General features: G+C 35.4%; 1 protein-coding gene and 1 long non-coding RNA gene across 5 annotated transcripts; one reads left to right on the top strand and one right to left on the bottom strand.

The window, feature by feature from the left end:
- Window positions 1-2,728: 2,728 nt before the first annotated feature.
- Window positions 2,729-13,800, bottom strand: LOC120781467. 3 transcript variants are annotated; one of them, XM_040113693.1, is made up of 3 exons: window positions 13,438-13,800; window positions 10,936-10,947; window positions 2,729-3,490 (listed from the first exon to the last, which is right to left on the bottom strand). In XM_040113693.1, the coding sequence occupies exon 3, from the start codon at window positions 3,480-3,482 to the stop codon at window positions 2,871-2,873; it is 612 nt and encodes a 203-aa protein (XP_039969627.1). In that variant the 5' UTR covers window positions 3,483-3,490; window positions 10,936-10,947; window positions 13,438-13,800; the 3' UTR covers window positions 2,729-2,870. The 3 variants fall into 3 exon arrangements, 2 of the variants coding, with proteins under 2 accessions (XP_039969627.1, XP_039969626.1); XM_040113692.1 differs by lacking the exon at window positions 10,936-10,947; XR_005706071.1 differs by lacking the exons at window positions 2,729-3,490; window positions 10,936-10,947 and adding an exon at window positions 12,046-12,083.
- Window positions 13,801-13,916: 116 nt separating this feature from the next.
- LOC120781469 lies at window positions 13,917-16,123 on the top strand. Of its 2 annotated transcripts, none has more exons than XR_005706073.1 (5): window positions 13,917-14,050; window positions 14,123-14,341; window positions 14,453-14,551; window positions 14,629-15,260; window positions 15,325-16,123. It is a non-coding gene; the product is annotated as an uncharacterized LOC120781469 (long non-coding RNA). The 2 variants fall into 2 exon arrangements; XR_005706072.1 differs by having other exon boundaries at window positions 14,398-14,551.
- Window positions 16,124-26,843: the final 10,720 nt, after the last annotated feature.

Genomic DNA, 26,843 nt, shown 5'->3' with positions numbered 1-26,843 from the left:
CGTATGTTCGAATATTCTAAGTCAGTACACTCAGTCCTTTTTTTACGCGATTCTCGGTTCTGCCACTAATCGCGTAAAAAAAAAATCGCGTAAAAATGATTAGTTTTCCAATATTAACTGACGAATCGGATCCGAATATAAAAAATATCGCATATAACAAAATATACGCGCAAAAAAATATTCAAAAACAATACAATAAGTTTCAAATTTCAGACTTATGATTTATTCATTCATAACAAAATAAAAAATACAAAACCAAAACCATATATAAAAGAGAAGAAAATATAAAATAGGTAGATTTATTGAAAAAACCGTTGAATGCTGTTTAATCACTGTCATTATCCGTAGTTTAAATTATTTTTAGGCGCTTATTTTGATAGCCGGCACTAATATCACTAGAATTTGTATCAGAATCAATAGTAAGAACTATGGAAGTATGTTCTGATTGACTTAGCGTCTCCGACTGAGTTTGCACCATAAATTCAGTTAATTTTGTTTGAACGCTTCTTTTTGGACCCAATAAATTCCGATGTAGTTCTTTATATCTTAACATGCAGACACTCAATTCTTTTTGAAAAATTCGTGCACGTTCGGCATCAGCATCATTTGCTACAAAATAATTTTCCAATTCTGCTGCAAGTTTAAGACCAAGCAAAAAACGAAAAAAAGCAATCGCGTTAAAGTGAGAAATTCGCGTAAAAAAAGGAATTTGCGCTGCAAAAATAACCGCGTTAAAGTGAAATAGCGTAAAAAGAGGTCGCGTAAAAAAAGGACTGATTGTACTTTTCTATTTTAATGAATACCGAGACTCTGTCTATACAAAGAGTAGTTGCTAATAAACTGTCGTTGAATAAACATCGTCGGCTTTCAATTTTATTTCGTCAACAGTTTGGATAATGTTTGCAATAAAAAATTATTCGAAAAATGGTATTAATTTTATATACCCCTAACCAAATCGAAAGAATGATCTAAGAAAAAAGACAAAAAAAAACGATGGAGGTGGGCGGTTGGGTAAAAGTTGGTGACTAATTTCGATTAATTTGTTGAAGGTTACATATACAGCGGGAATGATTTTGATTGAGAACGATATGGTAACCCTACTTATAATTGTCAAAATGTTTATGTGTCGAAGGCAGCATTTTCGGAGATACCTTGATCTGTGTGTGTGGTTGTTAGTTGACTGAGTTAGTTCTTCCGTACTTACTGCACGTGTCAAACAAAGTTTGTCAAAAGTTGTGCCCGTAGTGACAACCTAGAAATCCGTTGCCCCCTTTTGTTCACATTTGAGCAATGGCTTTATTGCTCCATTTGAATACATATTTTACAACATCTAGCATTTATGTTTTAATTTTCACAAGAAACCGGGTTTATTTTATTTTATGTAATTTATTAATTTAACAAAATGCCGATTATCTCCGGCTGGTACTGTGTTTTTGCCGCCGGCTGAAATGCGTGTCTCTCTGTCGGCTGATTGACTTGAAGTCAGTCTCCTGTCACTGTTCAATGTCCTGGTCTCGTACGTTCATTCAGTGTTTTCGTTCAAGGTTGCTATTTATCGTATCATTCCTCTTAATTGCTCGTTGGTCTTGAACGAAGGCTCCCACTGCTTCATATATTAAGAAACGGTGGTTGTGCGTTGAGGCTTAGCCTCACGAACCTTTTCCACCTCGTATCGAACATGTGCCAAAATCCTCAAACATAGATCTTAGTCTAAGTCCTCTACCGAATATAGACGCTTAACGGCGACCAGTTCGTTTCTCTCTGAATCGCTGCAATGTTATCTTTGGTTTTTCTGCGAATCTCCTTACGTTCCGCGTCTAATTCATTGAAAGCAGTCTCTATTATTTAATTTTGTAGTAGTTTATTTAAATCCAAAAACACCTTAACCCTCACATCTACATCAGTAAATATTCTGAAAGAACTATGCGATGGGGTGTTGTTGATGACTTGCTGTACGTTGCCTACGTGTTTATAATAACTTGACGGTTCCTCGGAACATGATAAAAATGTTATGACCATTTGATACTTTCGCACAACCTGGCCATTACCGCAAGGAACATCGGTTGCTATTAATAAGTTCTCAATGCTTTCCCTTTCACAGTAGTCTTTGAAAAGGTTTGCTGTAAACGCTGCTCCCTGTCAGTTACAAACCGCCTCGGATTCTCAAAAACTGCTGTCTGTTTCGACGCACATATTGACAATGAATCCGTTAAAAAAATGCGGCATTTGAAGCACCTTTCGAAGAAAAATGTAAAGCATCGTAAAGGATTTGAAAAGCGTCATGTAAGTTGCAAATATATTATATTTTATAATTAGAATCTTTTCACAACAAAACAAGAAAAAAAATTAACTTCGGATGCACCGAAGCTAAATACCCTTTGTTTAATTAGCTACGCACTTCAGCTTTATCTTTGAGCACACTTAACACTTTCACTTTCTTATGTAAAAACACTCGGTTAGGCTATAAGGGTAATTTTGTATGGATTTAATTTATCCTTTTAATCCCTGTACAAAATCTCAACAAATTTGAGTAAGGTTATTTATTACAAATAATATGGATCGATTTTCAAATTAAAAAGAGTGTGCGGAACTATACTGATCGAGGCGCGAGGTCAAGCGGCGATACGTATGCTTCGTTCGTAGATCAAAACGAGACTGAAGAAAGACTTGTAAGTTGATCCCCTTTTCACCAGTGTGGTATGTGTTTGCGTGTGTGGATGTCCTCGCGTGTGGGTGGTGTTGATGTGTGGGTCGTGTGGAATGTAGCTTCGGTGTGTGTGGTGTATTGATGGTGGTGGTGTAGTCGTGTAGTGGCATTAGAGGGGGGCGGCTTATCTCATTTAGCCATCCCGGCCCCCCTAGGCGAATATTCAGCCTAGCAATCTTTGCAGTTGCTGGAGTGTGGCCACTACGTTGCTGAGTCCAGTAGCGGGGCGATGCTGTGGCGCTTTTGGACGACGCCTGGTTGGTGCAACGTGGTGCGAACGCCATTGATGGGGCGCAGGCCGGGCTGCAGTAGTTCGGCGTCGCACCGTCCGGTTTCCTTGCGTTGATCTACCCGTGCTTGGGGCAGCTGGCCGACCTACATCGCGTCGTGGGGTCCTGTGCAGCAGCGTATGATGTGGTCTGCCACACGTGTGGCATAGATCGGCAGAAGCACACTCCTGCGTCCCATGCGTGTGCGACAGGCAGTTGAGGCAGTGCTCATGTGCCTGTGCCACACGCTGTCGTTGTGTCGGCGTTAGCTCCTTAAAGAGCCCACAATGTTGTAGTCGATGTTTCCGGCGACATAGCGGGCATCGGATGCGACGCGGCTCGACTTGAGCGGATGGCGTTGATGGGGCTGCTCGTGAGCCACTACCAGAAGCGGCAGGCGATACAGTCGCATTGGTTGGGCGAAGTGGAGGAGTAGGCCCAGTACGTGCCCCGTTGGTTGCCGACCGAACAGCTGGTGTTGGGATTGTAGGCATGTCCACGTCCATCCTGATCTCTGTAAGAAACTGTATTTGAATATACATGGTAGTATATAAATAGAATGTGTGATTGTGCCACGTTATGTGGCATGACTGGGTCGTCGTATTGACAGACCATTTTTTTGTAATTTTTATTGTTATTGTTAACGGTTGGTTGCGGGTTGCGATTTTATTGATTTATTTTCATTTGTGTTACGGCATTATGTTCGGATTGTTTAGTATCGGATTTTCGTTATTATCCGCGGTTGGTAGAAAGCATAATTTAACCAGCGGTCTGGTGAGTATTCCGCTTTGAGTACGGAGGTCAACGACCCGGATGTGGCCGTCTGAGCCATAATGGAGCTTTTCTATACGGCCAAGTCGCCACTCGGTAGGTGGGAGACAATCGTCGTTAATAAGTACACAATATCCAAGCTTTGGTGCATTTTCCGATGTTTTCCATCGATACCTCTTGTGGAGGTCTTCTTTCCATCTGCGACTGAAATTATGATAGAGAATTTTAATTCTTTCCCATCGATTTAATAAGGATAGCGACTCTACGCCTGGCTCAGGTGTGGCCAGAATGGGTGCTCCTTTGAGAAAGTGCCCTGGTGTTAGGGCTGTGAGATCTGAGGGATCTTGCGAGAGTGTTGTTAGTGGCCGTGAATTGAGAACGGCTTCAATGCGAATTAATAGAGTTGTAAATTCTTCGTAATTAAATTTATAGTTTCCAGCTACCTTTTTAAGTGGGATTTGAAGCTTTTACAGCTGATTCCCATAAACCACCCATATGAGGAGCTCTTGGGGATGAATTGCCAATTAATGCCTTGGGGGCGTACTTTTGTACAATATCAGGGAGACTTGTTTAATAAAGTCCACAAACTGTTTTTCTGTGGCTCTTTGAGCTCCGATAAAGGTTTTTCCATTGTCGCTCATAAGTTTGGACGGAAAACCGCGTCGTCCGACGAAGCGAGCAAATGCCGCGAGAAAAGCCTCTTTTGTCAGATTAGTACATAGCTCGAGGTGCACTGCTTTTGTCGTAAAACAGACAAAGACAGCCAGGTAGCCTTTCATTAGGGTAGGAGATCTTAGCATGGACGCCTTTATCTGAAAAGGCCCAGCAAAATCAACACCTGTGATAGTGAAAGGCAGAGCGAAGTTGCAGCGCTCCGGTGGAAGTGCTGCCATAATCTGCGTCCTCATCTTCTGTTTATGCATAGTGCAGATCTTGCACATGAAAATGCACTTTTTTATTTGAGGCTTAAGCCGGGGAATATAGAACTCCTGGCGGATTATATATTGCATTAGGCGGTGTTCCGCGTGCAACATTAGTGTATGTACATACTTGAGTAGCAATGTTGCAAGTCGAGACTTCTCTGGTATTATTAGCGGATGGCGTTCGTTATATGTCAGGCTTGAGTTAGCAAGCCGACCATTAGCACGAAGCAGACCTTTCTTATCCAGAAATGGATTTAGTACTAAGAGTGAGCTCTTTTTGTTAATCGGCTTCGATTCTCTTAGTAGTGAAATCTCGCAGCTGAAGTGGCGCGACTGAGTATAAGTGATAAGAGCGACCTTTGCCTTTTCTAGGTCTAGGTGCGTCAGTGTATCGCCTTGGGGATATACTGTGCGTATTCCCTTAATTCTAAGTTTGAGTCGCTCTATGAAGTTGAGCACGTAAGCGATTACCCTGAGGGCTCGGGAGTATGATGAAAATCGCTCAAGGATGTCAGTATCATCCAATGTCGTGTGAAAGGAGTCGATTTTTCGACTTTCGGGGGCAATTATATTGCGTATGGGCGATCGTGGCCAAGAATCGGGGGATTCTATTAACCATCGAGGGCCATTCCACCAAAGAGTGGTGGTTGCAAGGTGCAGAGGCTTACACCCCCTTGTACCTAGGTCGGCAGGATTGTCAGCACTGGCCACGTGTCGCCAAGTGGCTGATCCCACTAGGTCAAGGATTTGAGACGTTCGATTGGAAATGTACGTCTTCCATGCATGTGGAGGTTTTTCTAACCAGGCTAATACAATTTCGGAATCAGACCAGAGATACAATTTATATTTGGTCATATTTAGATGCGTTTGCACCATGGATACTAGTTTGGCTAGTAGTAGCGCACCACATAGTTCCAGTCGTGGCAGACTTATTGTTTTAGCGGAGCCACCTTTGCTTTGGCTACCAGTAGGTGACTGGTGGTCGCTGTGTCAGATTGTGTGCGCACATAGATGGCGGCACAATATGCCTTTTCAGAGGCATCACAGAAGCCATGTAGTTCGACTTTGTGCTCTGGGGCATAATTTATCCATCGTGGGATTTGTATCTGTGAGATATCATTCAGATTACCCGCGAACTGGGACCACTTTTCTAAACGAAGTGGTTTCACTTGTTCATCCCAGTCAGTTCCGTCTAGCCACAACTCTTGTATTAGAATTTTTGCTTGTATCATTATTGGCGAAAGCCATCCTGCGGGGTCGAAAAGTTTTGCCACCGAGGATAAAATTTGCCTCTTTGTTATAGCTGATAGTGCGGATATTGACTCATTAGTGTATGAAAACTGGTCAGATATCGCATTCCATTGTATCCCCAAAGTTTTTGTTGTGCTTTCCTTTTCGAATTTAAGGAAATTAGTGTCTAAAAGGTTTTCTTCAGGTATGTCTTTTAAAATATTAGGGTGGTTCGCCGTTATCTTTTTCAACGGAAACCCTGCTGTATTGAGTGCTTGCGTCACTTGTGCTAGTGACTCGTATGCCTGTGGAAGATTGTGGCTTCCGGACAGAATGTCGTCTACATACGTTTGTGTCTTCAACACTTGTGCTGCCAGAGGAAACTCTGACTTTGTGTCTTCTGCCAGTTCGTGGAGTGTACGAATGGCGAGGTATGGGGCACAGTTTACGCCAAAGGTAACTGTTTTTAATTTAAAGTCGCGTAGTGGACTATTGGGAGATTTTCGGAAAATAATTCGCTGAAAATCTTGATCATCATCATGTACGACTATTTGTCGATACATTTTCTCAACATCCCCATTGAAAACGTATTTGTATATACGCCAATTTAGTATGAGGAGCATTAAATCTGGCTGAAGAGTGGGTCCCGTAAATAAAATGTCATTTAGGGAATTCCCCGAACTTGATGATTTTGATGCATTAAAGACAACTCTTACCTTTGTGGTTTTTTTGTCTGGCTTTATTACTGCATGATGTGGCAGGTAAAAGGAATTATATTTACTTTTTATAATTTTTTCGCCAGGGCTGACTTCCTCCATGTGATTTAAATGGAGGTATTCTTCTAAAACCCTATCGTATTCTGGTTTTAGCTCGCCTTTTTTAAGTAGGTTTTTTTCCATACTTAAAAACTGTTGGATAGCAGAGGTACGAGAATGACCTAAGGCGAGTGTGTGGGGAAATTCTGGCTTTAGTGGTAGTCGTACAACGTACCGGCCATTATCTAATCGAGTAGTTGTGGATTTGTAAAAATCCTCACAATATCGATCTTCTGGGGTTGTGATTGATACGGGGGGGAGTTCTTCTAACTCCCAAAATTTCTTTAGTTGTGTATTGAGGTACTCGTTTGAGATTTCCTCAATTTGAGTTGTCATTGTTGCGACTGGTTCCGCAACTAGTCCGCTTAGGACCCATCCGAAAATGGTATTTTGCGCCAGAAGTGTTTTTGTAATTTTCTCAACACCTTCGAGAATAATTTGAGGTATGAGATCGCTGCCTAATAGAATATCTATTTGAGCGGGAGTGTTGCAGTTGGGGTCTGCTAACTTGAGGTGTGAAACCTTTTGCCAATGCTTGCTATTTATATGATAGCTTGGAAGCATGTTTGTTAGTTGCGGTAAGACAATAGCTTCTGCTTGAATGCGCTTATCCGCTTGGGGGGAAATAAGGGTAATGGGACAGATTTTGTTTGAGTTTTGTACTACTCTTCCGCCCATTCCCGTAATTTCAAAATGAGCTAGTTTTGTTGGCAGTTGTAGCCTACTTTGTGCCCTTGACGCTATAAAAGATCGTTGAGATCCTTGGTCTATTAAGGCTCTAAGTTTAAACAGTTCTCCTCGGTGCTCGATGGAGACCACTGCTGTGGGTAATAATACACTGCTTTGGTTTTCGCTGTGTAGCGTCTGAGTTTTTAAAGCCTTTGAGCAGCATGGTGCTTCTTGGCAATTTTCTGAATTTTGTAAGTCGGGATTTTCTGTTGCAACAAATCCCGCAGCTCTTTTAATATTAGCGTTATTTTGAGCGAAGCTGGAAAAATTTGTAATTTGAAGCATTGAGTTATGTCGTTTATGGCAATAAACGCAGTTAAATTTGCTTTCACAATCTTTGAGCGCATGCGCATGAGACAAACAATTGGTACAAAGTTTTTTTGTTCTTACGAAATTGTTTCTTTCGTTAATGTTTAGTTTTTTAAATTTCTCGCAAGATTTCAGCCTGTGCCCTCCTTTACACAGTTCGCATGACGTATGTTTATTTTGTTCGGATGTGAACGCTTGTGTTTTGAAAAAACTACGATTTAAGTTGTTGTTGTTACTCGCTTGGGGTCTAATAAAACTTCGATTTAGGTCGTGTTGAACGTTTTTGGTTCTGACCGTTTTTTTATCTACCCTTTCCGCAATTTCATACTGGATAGTTAAGAAATCGTTCATTTGTTGCCACGTTGGGCACTTTCTTCGAGATGAGAGCGATTGCTCCCACAGAAGTAACGATTTATCTGGTAATGCGGATGTGCATATATTCACCAGAATGGGGTCCCAATTGTCTTGAACAGTGGATTGAAGTTTTATAAATTCTTCACTTGTTTCTTTCTGAATTTTTGGTAAATTCATTAATATTGTGACTTGTTTGTCTACTAATATTCTTTCGATTTCTTAACGAGCTTTTAGAGCTTCCCAAGCATAATTGAAATTTTCGTCATTCAGAGCGAACTGTTTGACTATTACGCCTGCTTGACCTTTTGTTTTGTATAGGAGGTGATACAATTTTTGTGCATTAGATAATTTAGGATGGTTTATGTAAACGGCTGTGAACATGTCCCGGAAGGACGGCCATTGTTCATAACCACCATGAAAAATTTCAGTGTCACAGGCGGGCACCTTGAGGTGGATGCCTGAACTCGCCTCTTGGCTTTGCACTTGTGGCAGCTCTACTCTCGGTTGTGGAGTAGGTGCAATTGCTTTTATTAATCTCAATTGATCGGAGATCATAGCTCTCGTTTCCTCGTACTGGTCTAAGCAGTGTTCATATTTGGAGTATGCTGAAGATTTGAAGTTTTCAGGTAAATCTGATTCGTCAGATTCTACAATTGCGTCGTACGCAGCTTGGAGACGTGTCCAGAAATTGCTTAGATTTTCTTTTTTGATTTCTAATACCGATTCAGAGTTATCTTGAATCGGTGAAGATGAAAATCGAGTGCAGTATCGAATTAGACTGTCACTCTCAGCAATAAACTTAGTATAGGAAATATCTTTCATCTTTTTTTGCTTTGTAGCACCTTGCTTCGAGCGTGTAGCATCAGCAGGTGTACATGGGCTCTTTTCTTCTGAAATCATTTTCTGTACTTTTAAATATTGTGTTGATTTAGATTCCTTAGAATCTCCGTTCATTTAGATAATATGAGAAAATTGAAAATATGAAAAAAATTTTCTCAGTGTACTTCTGATAATAATAAGTACGCGTGAAATCTTTAAGATAAAGTTTTCTTTTTTTTGTATACACAATCTATCAAATAACGAACGCGTATTTCGTTTACTTATTCCCGGTGCTTATGTATTTAGCTACTAGTTGTTCTTGTTTTGTTTTTATTTTATTTAATGTTTCGTACTCGTTAGCAAATACTTGCGTATACGAGTGATAATACAAAAAGGAGAAAAAGGTTGATGACGCTGCAGTATATAAGTTTGCACAATATGTGCGTGTTTATGTGCATACGTAAGATGCAAAAAATTTATTTTTTTTTGTTTGCAATCACTGCTTGCTTGTGCTTTAACAAGAACAAGGGGTATTGCTGGACAGGTGCCGATTTGGTCTTTGAATATAAGTATGTGTGTGTGAATACTTGAAAATGGCAATACTTATGTATTTGCTTTTTCTTTCTACCAACGCTTAAAGTTTTTGTGTTATTTTGACCGTAAATTTTTTTTTTTTTTTTTTTTAAATAGTAAAATTTAAAATTGTTAATAAATTAAAATTTCGCATTTAGCGTTTTATTTTTTCCCAATTTTGTAAAATTTGTGAAATTTTAATTTAATTTGGTACCCTATGTACGTTGTATATACCGGCATAGGCAAATTGTATGCCGTATGTATGTGCGTATATTATTTGCCGTACGGATAACGCGGGAATGGAGAATCGGTGAAGTGCAGGTATGCACTTTTGGTTAATACGTTAAATTTAATTTTTTTTTATGCTGTTTATACATACATGTGGGTGTATGTCGCATTAATTTTGTCTTTCACTTTGTTTCGGTATGTAAGGTATGTACATATAAAAGTGGTGACTATTGGCATATATGTATGTACAAAAGTTTTAAAATAATAAATGGAGTAGATACACTCACTTTGAGCCGCTTCAAGGGAGTTTGAGGGCTTTATATATGGTTTTGAATGGGGAAGTGGGGGTAGTTTGCCACTGCGTCCAATCTGCTTCCTTGTCCGTTTCCTTTCCTGTATGGTGTTCCTTGTTCCGTTGTTGGTAATTTCCCTTTGTTGGTTGGCTTTCCTTTGATGGGTTTAAGTTTTTATTATTTTTAATGTAATTTAATTATTATTATTATTTTATTTATTTTTTTTTTTTCGTGCTTTTAATGTTTTTTTTTTCACGTTTATGAATGTTTAATTTTCACCAAGACTATATTTTAGTCATTTATGTTAAGCTTCGCGCCCGTGTGGATTTTTTTGTTAAATAATATTTCGCGCCCGCGTTTTGATATTATTATTATTATTATAACATTTTTTTTTTCTTTTTGGTTTTAAACACTGTATTGTATGTACATGTATTTATATGTTGCTGTTTTTTTTTTTTTTATAACTGCACACACGGAGTTAAGTTTTGTTATTATTGTATTAATTTTTTGATTTTGTTACCCCAGCACGGAACCGCTTGGTGTCCGTTTTTCAAACTGTTTTTTTTTTTTTATATATATATGTATGTATGCATATGTATACCGCAACTTTTTTGTTTTTTGTTACATATTTTTTTTTTCGAAATTTTTTTTTTTTTTTCTTTATATGTATATATGTATCTGCCACCGCACCTTTTTGTTAGATTTATTTTTATATATATATTTTTTTTTTGTATATGTAAACGTATGTGTATATGTCACCGCACCTTTTATTATTTGTATTTTTGAATATTTCACTTTATATTTTTGCCGCTTCAATCAGTTTTTTTTTTTCTTCCAATAGTGCCTTTCTTAGCGGCTCGAAGGACCAATGTTTAATTAGCTGCGCACTTCAGCTTTATCTTTGAGCACACTTACCACTTTCACTTTCTTATGTAAAAACACTCGGTTAGGCTATAAGGGTAATTTTGTATGGATTTAATTTATCCTTTTAATCCCTGTACAAAATCTCAACAAATTTGAGTAAGGTTATTTATTACAAATAATATGGATCGATTTTCAAATTAAAAAGAGTGTGCGGAACTATACTGATCGAGGCGCGAGGTCAAGCGGCGATACGTATGCTTCGTTCGTAGATCAAAACGAGACTGAAGAAAGACTTGTAAGTTGATCCCCTTTTCACCAGTGTGGTATGTGTTTGCGTGTGTGGATGTCCTCTCGCGTGTGGGTGGTGTTGATGTGTGGGTCGTGTGGAATGTAGCTTCGGTGTGTGTGGTGTATTGATGGTGGTGGTGTAGTCGTGTAGTGGCATTAGAGGGGGGCGGCTTATCTCATTTAGCCACCCTTCACAGGTGTATTTCTTTTAGTAACTATGTGTTCAGTTTATATGGAAGCTATATGCTATAGTAATCCGATCTGAACAATTTTTTCGGAGATTATGTTATTACCTTGAGCAGTAATCCGTGTCAAACTTCGTGAAGATACCACGTCAAATGCGAAAATACAAGCCCTTGATCTTGATCGTTCGTTTTGTATGGCAGCTATATGCTATAGTGAACCGATCTGAACAATTTCTTTCGATATTATATTATTTCTATGAACAATAACTCATACCAAATTTCGTGAAGATATATCGTCAAATGATGAAGTTTCCCATGCAAGCATTTGAATCCGATCATTCAGTTTGTATGACCGCTATATGCTATAGATAACCGATCTGAACAATTTCTTCGCAGATTACATTGTTACCTAAGAAAATAATCTTTACCAAATTTCGTGAATATACATATCTTGTCAAATTCAAAAGTTTACCATACGAGAACTTGATTCCGATTGTTCAGTTTGTATGGCAGTTATATACACTCAGTCCTTTTTTTACGCGATCTCTTTTTACGCTATTTCACTTTAACGCGGTTATTTTTGCAGCGCAAATTCCTCTTTTTACGCGAATTTCTCACTTTAACGCGATTGCTTTTTTTCGTTTTTTGCTTGGTCTTAAACTTGCAGCAGGGTTGGAAAATTATTTTGTAGCAAATGATACTGATGACGAACGTGCACGAATTTTTCTAAATCGGAATTTATTGGGTCCAAAGAGAAGCAGTCAAACAAAATTAACTGAATTTATAGTGCAAACTCAGTCGGAGATGCTAAGTCAATCAGAACATCAATCCATAGTTCTTACTATTGATTCTGATACAAATTCTAGTGATATCAGTGCCGGCCATCAAAATAAGCGGCTAAGAATAATTTCCACTACGGATAATGACAGTGATTAAACAGCATTCAACGGTTTTTTTCAATAAATCTACCTATTTTCTATTTTCTTCTCTTTTATATATGGTTTTTGTTTTGTATTTTTTATGTTGTTATAAATGAATAAATCATAAGTCTGAAATTTGAAACTTATTGTTATACGCGATATTTTTTATATTCGGAACCAATTAATTAGTTAATATTGGAAAACTAACCATTTTTACGCGATTTTTTTTTTACGCGATTAGTGGCAGAACCGAAAATCGCGTAAAAAAAGGATTGAGGAAGAGTATGTTATAGTGGTCCGAATATATGTAGTTCCGACAAACAAGCAGCTTCTTGAAGAGAAAATGACTTTTGCACAGTTTCAAAAGGATATTTTAAAAACTGATGCACTAGTTCGTATATATACAGTCGGACAGACAGACAGACGGACATGGCTAAATCGACTCATCTCAACATACTGATCATTTATATATGTATGTATATACTTTATAGGGTCTCCGACGTTTCCTTCCGGGTGTCACAAACTTCGTTGCAAACTTAATATACCCCGTTCAGGGTATAAAAAAAACCATATTATTGGAAGAAGAAGTGTTAAATATATCTGATATATAGTACTATTTAAACTTTATGCATCTAAACATATACGCAATGTAAAGGTCAATGTACGAGTACCACATTGCGATCAACTCAAATCTGCCACCAATAGTAACAGATTCACAGGCTACTTCAATAAGAAAAACTTAAAGATGCAGTTAATGACGTTATTTATTAAAAAATCGTGGATCCTACGAATACCATGCAACAATTCGACATATGCTGTTAGATTTGTATGAGCCTTAGTGTGAAATACAGCTCTTGCGAATGGTTGATACGCAATTACAGCAGGCATTAGGAACCTTGGCGAAAAGGCACCGCAGAGTTTGGGTGAACCTGCTACAAAGGTATGCATAGCTGCTTAATGCCTAAAATAACTATTTATTTATTTACTTAGTGTTTTTTATATGGTTTTAGATGACACTCCTTTCCAATTTGCTGGTGTGTCGTCAAATAACGTAACTTCGTGTGTACAATATGTATACATATGTAAGAACTTGATTATTGTTTTGATCTTGTTTTTAAATATTTATTGAATTGTTCATAATTGCAGATAGAAATACTGACTTGTGTAGTTGTTTAAAATGTACGTCGCTTGGCCAATTACACTGCATTGGTAGTGCCTTTGCCAGAATACGATTCAACAACACCAAGTATAAATAAAGAACAGTTTTTACAGTCACTTCAATCCAAAAAATATATATATCACAAAAAGTTGGGTAAACATCTTGAACAACACGACGAACGGACGAGCAATTAACTACTGCAAGCGTAATGTTCCCGAAAATTGCTGAACATATTTTCAAGTGTTTGCCTTTAGTTCACCAACGCGGAGGCTTTGAGAAATTAATGGGTATGATTGGCACAAATAGTCAAGGCATTGCGACGAGTCCGTCCGCGAAAGTGGTAAAACAAAACTTGACGAATACATTGATGACATTTATAATAAAGTGGGAGAATGCAAGTTAACAACAATTACTTAATAGATAAATATCCTATTATTATTCCAGACGTATACATGTGTATTTACTAAAGTCGCAGGTGAATTTCTCAACACTGAGGGTGCTGGACTTTATCTACTTCAAAGTAAGATTAATCACAGTTGTGTACCAAACGCTCATTCGACATTTTCTTATACTACAAACGACATAGTGAGCGCCGCAGACATTCGAGACAAAAAGTAAATAAATTTGTAGAGTTAACTGTGTAATTTCCTATGCTGTAATCACAACTTTTTGGTATATCTTTGTAGAAATATTTCTTTCAGACATGTGCTGCAATTCGTTTTCGCATGAAATTTTTATAGAAAACGTGACACCATGTGCTGAATTTCACTGTTCCGTTTTCAAACCTCAATCGTATCATATTTAACATGTGACAGAAATCGAATTCGTCATATTTTTTCCGTTTTGAAATCGGTCGGCCGTGAGCACACGCAAAATATATTTGATTGTAAAAAAGTTGAAAAAATGTATGTATACTGATTATATTTTGTTGAAATGTACAAAAAAAATCGCTTAAATTTAGGGACTAACATAAAACACAAGCACATAATGAAATATTTATAAATTTCATGGAACAGCACCCGGATATAGCGAAAAATTTTGTTAAGGGCGACCGCGCGGCAATGGAGGCTTTTTGCTGGCGAAAAAGCTTAATTGCTATAAATGGCTGGAAGAAAGTAAGTATAAATATTGTAGTAATTACATCTTAATTATTTGCTTACATATAGAATTACAAAATTGTTTCTTTGAGCAGGTCTGGTCGGACTGTAAAGAAAAAATTGCACACAATAAATGCGAGACAATAGCCTCCGGTGGAGTTCAGTTTAACCAGTTCGTTTTAACATCAACGAAAGAAAAAATTGCTGAACTAGCCGGTATATTTACGAGTGCTGAAGGGATTCCCAAAATGTTTTTTTTTTTCAGTATAAATGAAAATTCTGATCCCTCGGATGAAGAAAATATTGTGCCGAGTGCGTCAGAAAGTACGTCAATACCCCAAAAACGTCTTCGGCAAGACTCGATTCAAGATTGCATAAGGTAAAATATCGTAAAGGAGGCAGGTGCGGTTGAAAAGTTGTCTGGGACATTGGGGCATCTTCTCAAAAGTTTCAGAGAAACTTCAACAATTTTAAAAGAAGCGAATCATTTCGGTATTTCGGTACAATAAAAACACTCATATTCACAAAAATATTTCACACAAAATTGTTATTGAATGTCAGTTGTTTGACTATCAGCTCTTTCGAATTTAAGTTCGAATCAGAAAAAAATCGTGTGAATTTTATCATACCTCAAATCAATTCCTACGATTTGCAATTTCGGTGTCAAAATGAAATCGCGCGATTTCCAGCACATGCCGGTTTATATTATTTATATCACCATAAAAGAGTAAATATCTCATCTAACTATTTAAGGCTACTATATGTTCAACAAACTCATTTTCTCATTTCAGCTTTTCAACGTTATTTCGTATGTTTCAAAACTAGGATGCATGCACCACCTGAGCTTGCGTGCTAAAAGTGGTGTGCACGATTTAAAAGTGGTGATTTTGACTTAATAGACTAAGAACGTCCTGGGCTGGGCGGCATTACTCGATAAATATTGCTACAAACATAAGAAACCCTCACAGAGTCTTTGGGAGTCACTCATACCCGAGCCAGACATGTGGTAACAATACCATAGTAAAGGTACCACGGTATTCTGTTTACTACGTTGATGACACACATGGCAATGTAGTAAACTCAAATACCAGCTTTCAGAAGCATTAAATATTTAATCTATTTTCATCGCAAAAAAAGTGATTTGGTTAAAGCTTCTCTAAAATCCTCACACAAAATAAGGTATTTCCTGCTTTTCCGGAAGAAAAATTGTGAAAAATGTTTTGTTTTCCATTTCATTAATTAATTTTTTAACTAATTTTGACAGAATATTTCGAAGATCTTTTGTCTAAAAGCTTTTAGCAAAGTTTGTTACCTGTTTTTTAGGTGTTTATAGAAATACCACAATGAAACATCATAGGATTGTTACCAGCAAAATACTACATTGCTCATATGGTATTTTGCTAGTATTTGGTGACACACATTGGTATTTGTAGCATATATGGTATTTTTACTATGTACATGTCTGTCTCGGGTATCAGGCAGCTTTGCCAAAACGTTTACGTATAAATGCAGTTTGAAGGCATTAGAAATAACTCAGTTTGCTTGTTTGTGACTAGTGATGAAGAATGGATCCATTATGGCAGGGGTGGGCATATTAGCCCTCAGTGGCATTTTTCCCGTTCGGGCACGAGTGCACATTTTGATGGCTAGATGAGGGGATCATCGCGGGCAAACATGAAGAGGGAAGTGAGAGCAACGTATTTTACCACTCCATATTTACAAATGAGAGCAACGTATTTTCCCACACCACGTTTACAAATGAGAGCGCGCGCATATATGGGAAGTTGCACTGTGGGTAATAACTATAAAATTGCCTAACAGTTTTAAGTTTCTTTGTAACTACTATAAATTTATAAAATGTAAGACAAATAACGAGAAGTATAATAAATATTTCTTTTTATATGTCTTTATAACAGCATTTAATTTAGTTTATTTCACATAATAATTTCTATGTTTGGTTTAATATCATTTGCTGTAGCTGCACGCATAATTGTACCAAAATTTAAATCAGATAACCTATGTATTTCTTATTTTATGTTTGTTTAATTTAATTTTTGAAAGAAATTGTTCACAAGTGTATGTGCTTCGAAACACATAAATAATTTTCGGAGCAAAAAATTTCAAACCAGGTTATTTCTTTAAGCTTCCTTATAAAAAGTAATTTCAATAATAACTTCAGGTTATGAACCACTGTTTCTTCAAACGCATATACACAAATGAATCTTATGAGAGCGCAATGTAAAGAATTACCCAACAACGCTTCTACCGCCCGCTTACCGCAGAATTTTAAACGACTTGGGGTTTTCCCCATAGAAACGACTCAGCTGATTGCTCTCTCACAACGAAGGGTGTTGTCAGGCTCGATATACTGTAGTAATTATAAAAATTGTCTTCAATATATTTGAAATTTTCTAAAACTAAAGCAAAATCAGAATCGAATGCTATTATTTATAAATATATAAACTAGTTTACTAGTTTGATTTCAGTTTTGATATTTTATATTACGAAAAATTACAATTGAAAAGTTAGATGTGTGCAAAACTACATACATATGCGTATTGAGTAATGGCAACATTGTTCGAATGAAAACGAGAACAAAACGTTTGCCGCTCGTAGCGAAGGGAGAAGCGGTATTCTATGTTTCCGCCATTAGCGTGTATCCTATTTGTGTGCTTAGCCACTCTCAATCAATAATGCCATACCGCAAAAATATATTTTTATTTGATGATTTCTTATATTTTTGAAAATATGTGTTCCCTTTCTATAGCGCGTATTATTATTTTAATACATTTCCAGAGGCAACTTAGATTTTTAAAATTTAACAGAACAATTATAGAAAACAACCTCAATTCTTTGAATATTTTGATAAAACAACCAAACTGAAAATATCACTAATATTAATATATATTTATATACACATATATATATATTTATATAAGCATTTTCATTAAATGGTCACAAGTATCTTTTTTTTTTGTGTATGCAGATATATAAAAATGCCTTGCATATGTATGTATAAAAGCCCACAATTTGAGAAAAGTTTTCCCAATTGTAGCTAAAATGAGTTTTTACAACTGGCATCACCACCATTACTGTTCTATCGCATGTACAGTGGTGTGAACAAAATAGGTATTGTGAAGTTTTAAAATGTGCTGTTTTCTTATTAAATAAAATTGTTTTTAGATACAAGTATAACTCATATAATTTTTTCTACCAGTGATTAGAGTTTCCCACCATGCAAAGGTAAATAAAAACAAATATTAATGCGAAACTCTAAAACCAGGAATAATGGGATGCCCAACTTATTTCAGTGAGAGAGCGCCTCAAAACAAGCGTTTTTATAACATTTTCCATTCTGGCCAGATCGAACAAAATAAGAATTTTTGGGCATTTTAAATTAAAACACCCAACATTTATTACGATTTCAAATTAATATATATTGTACTTTTGATATACGGCGGAACCATTTAAATCCATTTTTATGATTTTATGGTATATTAAAACAACTAACTTTTGATCTTTCAATACTTAATAAGGTAAATTAAGCCTGTTAGTTGTCAATTAATAAATGTTTTAATCATTTGTAATTGAAAATTAATTCTATTTTGCATCAAATTACAAAACGTTTCAAGAAATATATTTAAATTTCGCATTTTCTTTGATTTTCATTGTTTTAAATTTTTATTAGCGATCTTGAACGGAGGCAACGAATTCCTCCGTTCACATATATAATATTTGTGGCATAATTTCAATCTGGCCGTTCCAGTCATTCCAATTGCAAAACGTCAAAACCTACCCAATCCAGTCAGCTGTCAAAGTTCGGTAGGTGAGCGGTTCTCACATTTCCAGTGACAGGGGAGTTATGGATCTCGTTATCTCTTCAGATTTTTTCGTAATATTTTATGCCCTTCCCTCCGTAAACTGATATTCCCCTCACCTAGCCCTAGTGCGCACTTTGCTAGCTTTGCGGGCTAAAAGTGTGCCCATCCCTGCATTATGGCAACCATAACCGCACAAATCATAGGTGAAATTTGACCAATCAGCCAAAGCCAAATTTTCATGATGTACTTAAGTGAATTACTCAATACTAACAGTTCTAAATTAATTAAAAAAGAAATATTGTTAAATTACTACTCGTATTATCAGTAAAAAATGCTCAAAATCAATGAGGGGGAGCGAGTAAGCTAATCACACCGACGTGTAGTGATAGAGGAGAAATTGTTACTTTTTCCCAGAGGCTAGAACAAAAATAACCTAATGGATAATGAGACATTAATTACTGATAACCTATCGGTTATCAGTTACTTAACTATTACCAGTCTTGTTGAGTTGTTTCTCAGTTTACTTCGACACTTTTGCCAACTGAACACAATTAGGCTGTTCACGGTAAGGTGATTATCGGGTTATGTGCTTATTAGATTAAAAATAACCTCTATGCTCCGTGAGCACCCTATGTTGTATGGTTATTTGCTTATGTTTACACAAACTGCTGTTCATTGTTTACAATTTTAGTTCAATTTCGGCTTCCGTCCATTTTTTCACCTCCTTTTCTCGCCGGCGCTTTCGTGTTTCTGTAGACACTAAAATTAGAGTATAAATAAATGACAAATTGTACTTTGTGATTCTTATTTACTTTTGATAATTATTGATGCTTTTCCTTGCTTTTTATTTCGGTTTTAATTTGCTGATTGTAAACAAAAACCAGTTGTTAATAGCAGATTTTCCAATAAGAAAATCTAAATGGAAATGCCATTCGCTTAGTTTTATTTATTTTTTGTGCTGCCATTTAGTAAAATTCCAACGACTTTCTAACACTGGAAATAAGCAAATAACCACATAATCTGTAAACAAGGGCCTAGGTTGGTCAACTTTGGTTATTTTGTCATACCGCATTTTGTTGTTGTTCACTTAATCACATAACCACATAACCCGATAACCACCTTATCGTGAACAGCCTAAATGTTGATTGCTTATGCTTTGCTATCCAGCAACGACACACACTTTAGTTATCTCTGCTACTGTTGAATTCTCGATGCATAGCCTTCACCAGGAATAATGGGATGCCCAACTTATTCCAGTGTGAGAGCGCCTCAAAATAAGCGTTTTTATAACATTTTCTATTATGGCCAGATCGAACAAAATAAGAATGTTTGGGCATTTTAAATTAAAACACTCAACATTTAGTACGAAAAAAAATTGCTATATAGTGGTCATTTATTATATGGAGAAACTACCTAAATCTTTTTAAAGAATATTATAACAACTGACTTTTGCCTTTTCAATACCCAATAATAGGATTTAAGCTTGTTAGCTCTCAATCATTAAATGTTTTCAATAATTTTCCATTGAAAATAAAATTATGATGCTTCAAATTACAAAACGTTTCATCAAATATCTTTAAATTTCACACATTTATTTAATTTTCATTGTTTTACATTTTTTATAAGTGGTCTTGAACGATGCAACAAATCCCTCCGTTTACATTTTTTGGTAAGATTTCAATCTGGCCATCGCTCGTTTCCAATTGCTAAACGTCAAAACCTCCCCAATCCAGTCAACTGTCAAAGTTTAGGTGGTTTTGACGTTTAGCAATTGTTCTCTCACTTCCAGTGAGAGAGGGGTTTGGCATCCCATTATTGCATGCACACGAGTTAATGCCTACATTACGAACTTTGCACATAAAGCAGCACCGCATAGCAACAAGCAGAGATAAAGAGATGTTTAACTCCTCTCTCACTGGAAGTGAGAGAGCAATTGCTAAACGTCAAAACCACCTAAACTTTGACAGTTGATCGAGTTCAGGAGGTTTTGACGTTTAGCAATTGGAAACGAGCGATGGCCAGATTGAAATCTTACCAAAAAAATATGTAAACGGAGGGATTAGTTGCATCGTTCAAGACCACTTATAAAAAATGTAAAACAATGAAAATTAAATAAATTTGTGAAATTTAAAGGTATTTGATGAAACGTTTTGTAATTTGGAGCATCATAGTTTTATTTTCAATGGAAAATGATTAAAAACGTTTAATGATTGAGAGCTAACAAGCTTAAATCCAATTATTGGGCATTGAAAGGACAAAAGTCAGTTGATAATAAAATTTTCTACGATTGCATACCCAATAGAGACAGTAAAACGTATAATGAAACCTAATAGAATGACAGCATTTCATTCAGACATGCGAACTGGGCATGACATACGTTCACATACATAAGTATGTATAAAAACAATTTTTGAGACGTACCCAAAAGGTTTTACACAACACAAATTAAAAGTTATAATTGAAACTGAAGATAGAGAGAATATACTACAATTTATAATACTTAGAACAGAGCGCATAGAAATGCAAAAAAACAACTATAAGGATATAACAGAAACCTGTTATTAGCCGACATTAAGAAAAGACGCAAAAAAAACTAGTAAAAAATTGTACCAACTGTACTGAAAATAAATGTGACAGAATGCCAATAAAGCAAATAATAGGAAAAACACCAATACCATACTTAGCAGGCACATCAATACAAATGAATATTTTTCAAATAAAAAATACAAGGCATATCTCAAGTAACATTTTTAGTACTTTACAGGAGAAGCAAAAAACGTTATAGATTAAAGACTACTTAACTACTAGCTAAATATCCAAATTGTAGATTTAAGCTTAGAAAACAAAGACGGATTTGTTTCTGAAAACCAAATTAATGGGAAAAAAGCAGTTTTTAAGAAATGTTAGTTACGGCCTTTTGCACTCTATTTTTCTGAAACCAAAAAGCCGTAACTACTTGAAAAAATTGTGTATAAAATGAAAGCAATTGTTAAAATAAGAAAATGTGCTTTTAGGCTGTAACTAAAAAAGTTTTTAACAAGTTATGTCTTTTTGTATCTATTTATTGTAAGTATTTTAACACAAAAGAAATTATTTAATTAATACATTTAATTCGAGAAAATAAAATTAAATTAAACTGGTTAAGAAAAACAAAATAATTCATTTGAAAACAACAAAACCTGCAATACAAATAGCAAATTAGAATAGGTTTAATATACCCTATTATCATAAAAGCTGTGGCAGTCAGCCGGAAGTAAAAGTTTAAGTTCCTGCAGGTGTTCCCATTTCTTTTTGGATATTGATATTCTTTCGGTATGTAACTGTGAAGGTTCGATGTCCCTAAATTTTTGTTGTGTACGTTGTGACAAAACGTTATAATCGTCGTTGATATTTGTTTTATAATAAATTATTCAGATGGATCATATTCCAAGGCATGGATCATATTAACAGTTGGCTCTCCGGATTTTTTGCCTGTATTGAAGATACTGAGTTTTTTATTCATAATTTATACATGTGTGTTTAATTTTACCTGGTCGAATAGATACGTAGCGCTTAGGAATACTTTCGTAGTGAAGGAAATACTTGTAATCAACATGGTGCACTTTTAGAGGAAATGGGTTCTTTCGAGACCCTCTAATCAAACCAGACAGCGCAGACGGTAAATTTATTCGTCTCTTGTTGATTTTTCTTTGAATGAGGGAGTGGGTCGAATCACACTCCATTTGTGTATGTCCCACTATTAAATATTTATGTTCTACCGTTATGTTTTCTTGAACACATAAAGATAATATTGCATTAGAGAGAATTACATTTCGGTTCTGGTAGAAACAACCATCGGAATATATAATTAAGTGATGAATATTTAGTGACCTTTTAATGGAATTTTTTATGTATTTTATTATACATGTATCAAAGGTAGAAGCAACAAGGGTACCATCTGTTTCGTCCCAGACAAAATTGTCAGATTCATGTGAAATAACGTTATAAATTGTGAAATTGTGCACTTGTAATTTCATTTTATAGTACGTGGCATTTGCATTTGTCTGTGGAATCAATTTCACTGCCTGCATGTCAATGCATAACAACAAGTGTAATCCTGATTTGGGGTTTTCTATGTCAAGTAACTTTTCATTTCTCATGTCTTGTATATCCTTTCTATGAATGTCGTACTGATCTTGGGTTAAGTTCTTCGATTCGTATAATGTGCAGGTGTCGCACATATCATTTTTTTGGTTAAATATACAACAGTTTTGTTTTTTTAATAGTGCCATAAATGTTGGAAAAGATACATGAACTACTTCATTAGTCTCGCAGTCTTTAGAATAAACTTCATAGACATGTTTGTAGCTTTTAAAATCGGACTGCAAGTACAGTTTCTTCGTATACTGTCTTCGGTAGTGTGATTCAAGCTTAGAAATGTCATCATTTTTCGAGAAAATTTAAACGTTTTTGAAATAAGATTCCTTCATTAGTAAATGCTTTACGTTCTGATGTTGTTTTGTTTTGTTCTTCTGGCGAAATATTGGTGCCATGGGAGTCATTGAAATTTACCCAATTCCTCACCATTTTCGCATTTAATCCAAGCGTAGATAAAAACATATGAAAGCACACTTGAACACGTTTAGAATGATGTTTTAAATAGTAACGTTTTGTAATTGATCTTCTAGAGTTCTCAACACCAATTCGCTTTACGGTTGCGCGTTCAACAAGATTAACGACATACATTTTTTTTGATCCCATGACATTTTCCAGAACCCATTAAATATTTCCTTACGATTTTCTTCGGAAAATGTAGAACAATTCCGTACAGCACTTTTCTCACAGAATTTTGAAGTACATCCAGCTTTAAGTTCTCTTGGAGCTTTTCCACTAATAATGCCTTCCGATATTTATTATATTTCCAGACCTTTTTATTATTTTTTTTAAGTTTTTCATTACAACCATATTCACAATTAGTACTCATTTTATTAATTTTGTTTTATTCCGGGAATAAAGGCAGCAACACAATCACACAATTTGATAAAGAATGAAAGATAATGAAAACAACTGTAATTACGGATAACACAATGTGTCATCATTGAAATTGAATCAAAGAGAATGAAAAAAAGGGTAGTTACGGCTTTTGGTTTATGAAATTGTTGAAGTTGTAGTTGCGGCCTTCTGATTCTCGCCTATAAAGTCGTTATTTTTGGACGTATGCATGTAAAATTTGCTGTGTACACGTGTTTCGGTTAAGTACTTCATAATCAATCAAAAAGTCAATTTTGAATTTTTTGTTATTAAGGCCTTTTGCATTTTAGATGACGATATGTCGATTCTCAAAATACGCATATTTACGCAAACAGACATTTGCATTAAATATTAGATGAAGTCATCACACAAATATTCCCACACTAACGAACTCATGTCAGGCACGACTGCTAAAAACTACAAATACGACTTATAGCATTGACAGACGGCAGCGTTAAACCAGATTAATTTCATTTTTCGGGATTAATTCAGGAGTTACCACAGCTAACTCCGTTGCTGAATCCAAAAATAACTCTCAAAATTTTAGGGAGTTTGTGAGATTTTCGTTGGCAACAATGTTAAAAATGGCCAATTTTCATCTATTGTGAATGAAATATAAGCAACCCTGACAGCTGTTTATCAAATTCTCAATATAATATCAATAAAACTTCTATGTTATGATGCAGTTTTAAAAATAATGTGTTGATATGCTTTTGTAATAAAAAATGGTTTGGTAAAAATTGGTCGACTAACAACCGTAATGTTTATCTTCTATCAATTTTCATTGAAAATGTTAAATAATTAAATATTATAAAAAGGACAATGAGCTGTTTATGAGAGTTTCAAACTCGCATAGCTGCCGTCAGTCACCTACAAATTTGGATCTGATTAAGTGCGCAGTTAATCCGGATTAACGCTGCCGTCTGTCAAGGCTATTACTCGAACAGCAGTCCATCATTCGACAACAAACGCGCAGATCGAACGGTTGCATTCTACACTATTAGATATGGCTCGTACTATAGCAGCAGACATGGAGAGTTCACTAGAGGAAGAAATATTTCAGGCAGTCAAAGAATACAACAGGAGGATTCATTCAGTTAGTTCAGAAAAACCTATTAATATATTTTTTAACCGTGTAAAGTATCCTGGAATTGCGGATATAATAAAAAATAAGCAAAGTAATATTCTAGAATATCACAATAGAAACAGGATAAATCCAGATTTTACGCCAGAACAAAATATATTCGAAAAAACTGATAGAAGAGACCATATCAGTAAAAAATACGTCAAACACGTAGTAAAGGAAACCGTGAGGACCCAGTCATTACAACTAAGGGGAGAGTCGTCCATAAAGACAACATTAGAAATGTTCAAAGTAATAATACTGATACAAATATACCTTCAAGTACAAGGACTTACAGTGACCAATTTAGGAGGAAAGCAATTCGTCTCGATCTTTCATACACATACAAGGAAGAAGATTACATATTTATTCCAAATGGTTAACTTAACAATGATATTGGAACACTACGAAACTAAAGCAGAATGCATGCAAGATTATACAGTCGCTGACACAGAATTCTTATATGGCATAGCATTAATTAATAGGATTCAAGTCCTCAAGGATGTCCAACAAGTGTCGACCATGACGATATGGTTGAGATAAAACAAAAGATTGACGATATAGTGATAAATGACAACAAACAAAATGTAATCAACTCACATTTCGGAAAATTATTACAAAACAAGAATTTTAAATAGTTAAAACAAAATATGATACTACAAGAAGTCAGGGGCGAACGAAGGGGGTGTTAAACCCCCAAAATTAATTGAATTTTTAAATAATAGAATTTAATTCTACATAGTCATTTGAAAAATTGTAATTTGTTGTTCTCAAAGCAATCTTTCTGCCGACGATGTATGAATATGTAAAATAAATGAATACATTAGTCACTAACAGCGTTGCTGTTTTGATACAATTGTATCTTTTTGATACTTTTTTTTCTAAATTTTGTGATTTGATACTTTTTTGTTCACAAACGGCCTATTTTGATACTTTTCTGCTGATAGAATTTAATTTTTTGAAACTATGAAAATGATAAACTAAAAACAAACCTATTGTATCTGGATAGTATTAAAAAGTTGTGGGAATGTAGGCCAATTAAAAAACCCAGAAAAATATAAACTGGACAGAGACATTTTTTTAATTTGCTTCAAAGTAATGAGCTTGCCTTATAACTCTGTGGCTGCTGAACTGGATTTTTTTAGATTTAAGGGGAGTTGTGAGTCGAAAATGGACTTCTTTTCAAAATTAGTTCTGAACTGAAAAGTCACCAATAACGTTTCTATTATTTTTTAGAGTTTATTGTTAATCATAATAAAGGAAAAATAAAAACTCATTTATTATGACTTTCAGTTTTCGTTCCATGAGCAAACTGTTGTGAAATAAATTTAAATTAAAAAAAATTATGCTATTTGCAAAAAAATACTTGAGTGTCTTAACTAAAATGTCTATATTTTTAATAAAAACAACCAGAAAAAACTGGTCTGAATTAGATACACAACTTTACTTATTATTTGTTTTTCATTTGCTGAATTTAGAATGTGGAAAAGGTTAAAAATCTTTTCTTCAGATTATATTTTCTAACTAAAATTTTGAATATATTTTCAGGAACTGGTTAAATCAAACAAAGAGATCCAAAACTTTTTTAGTGCATCGTTTTTTAAAGATTGGAGCAACAATCCCTATATCTGTCGCTTCGCAGGCTTAAAACACATTTAAGAAATAAAACTGGAGAAGCACGCCTGAACGGAATGGCTCTCTTGAATATCCATAGAGATATAGACGTGACGGAGGAAGAAATTTTAAATGTTATGGCCCAAAATAAAAGAAGATTAGACTTCAATTTGTGAATAAAATAATGAACATTGTCTTTTTACCTACATTTGGTACGATTAACAATTATTATATAAAGGTCGTTTAATATATGAAGAAACTATTTAAATCTTGTTATGGGTTGTTGAAACAACTGGCTTTTGACCTTTCAATACCCAATAAAAGGATTTAAGCTTGTTAGCTCTCAATCAATAAATGTTTTTAATCATTTTCCATTGAAAATTAATGCTATGATGCTTTCCACTACAAAACGTTTCATCAAATACATTTAAATTTTACAAATTGATTTAATTTTCATTGTTTTACATTCTTTATAAGTGGTCTTGACCGATGCAACAAATCCCTTTGTTTACATATTTTTTTTGTAAGATTTCAATCTGGCCATCCCTCAATTCCACTTGCTAAACGTCAAAACCTCCTGAACTCGAGAAGCTGTCAAGGTTCAGGAGGTTTTGACGTTTAGCAATTGCTGTCTCACATCCAATGAGAGATGAGTTGGACATCTCTTTATCATGCATAAATAGAGGCCGCACGCATGCTTGCTTCGTCTTTAGTTATTGGTATTTAGATTGTTTAAGTCGTA

Source organism: Bactrocera tryoni, unplaced genomic scaffold (assembly GCF_016617805.1).
Source record: "Bactrocera tryoni isolate S06 unplaced genomic scaffold, CSIRO_BtryS06_freeze2 scaffold_7, whole genome shotgun sequence".
NCBI classification, from domain to species: domain Eukaryota; kingdom Metazoa; phylum Arthropoda; class Insecta; order Diptera; family Tephritidae; genus Bactrocera; species Bactrocera tryoni.
The sequence above is the reverse complement of the archived record's forward strand: the minus strand, read 5'-3'. Positions and strand labels throughout refer to the sequence as shown.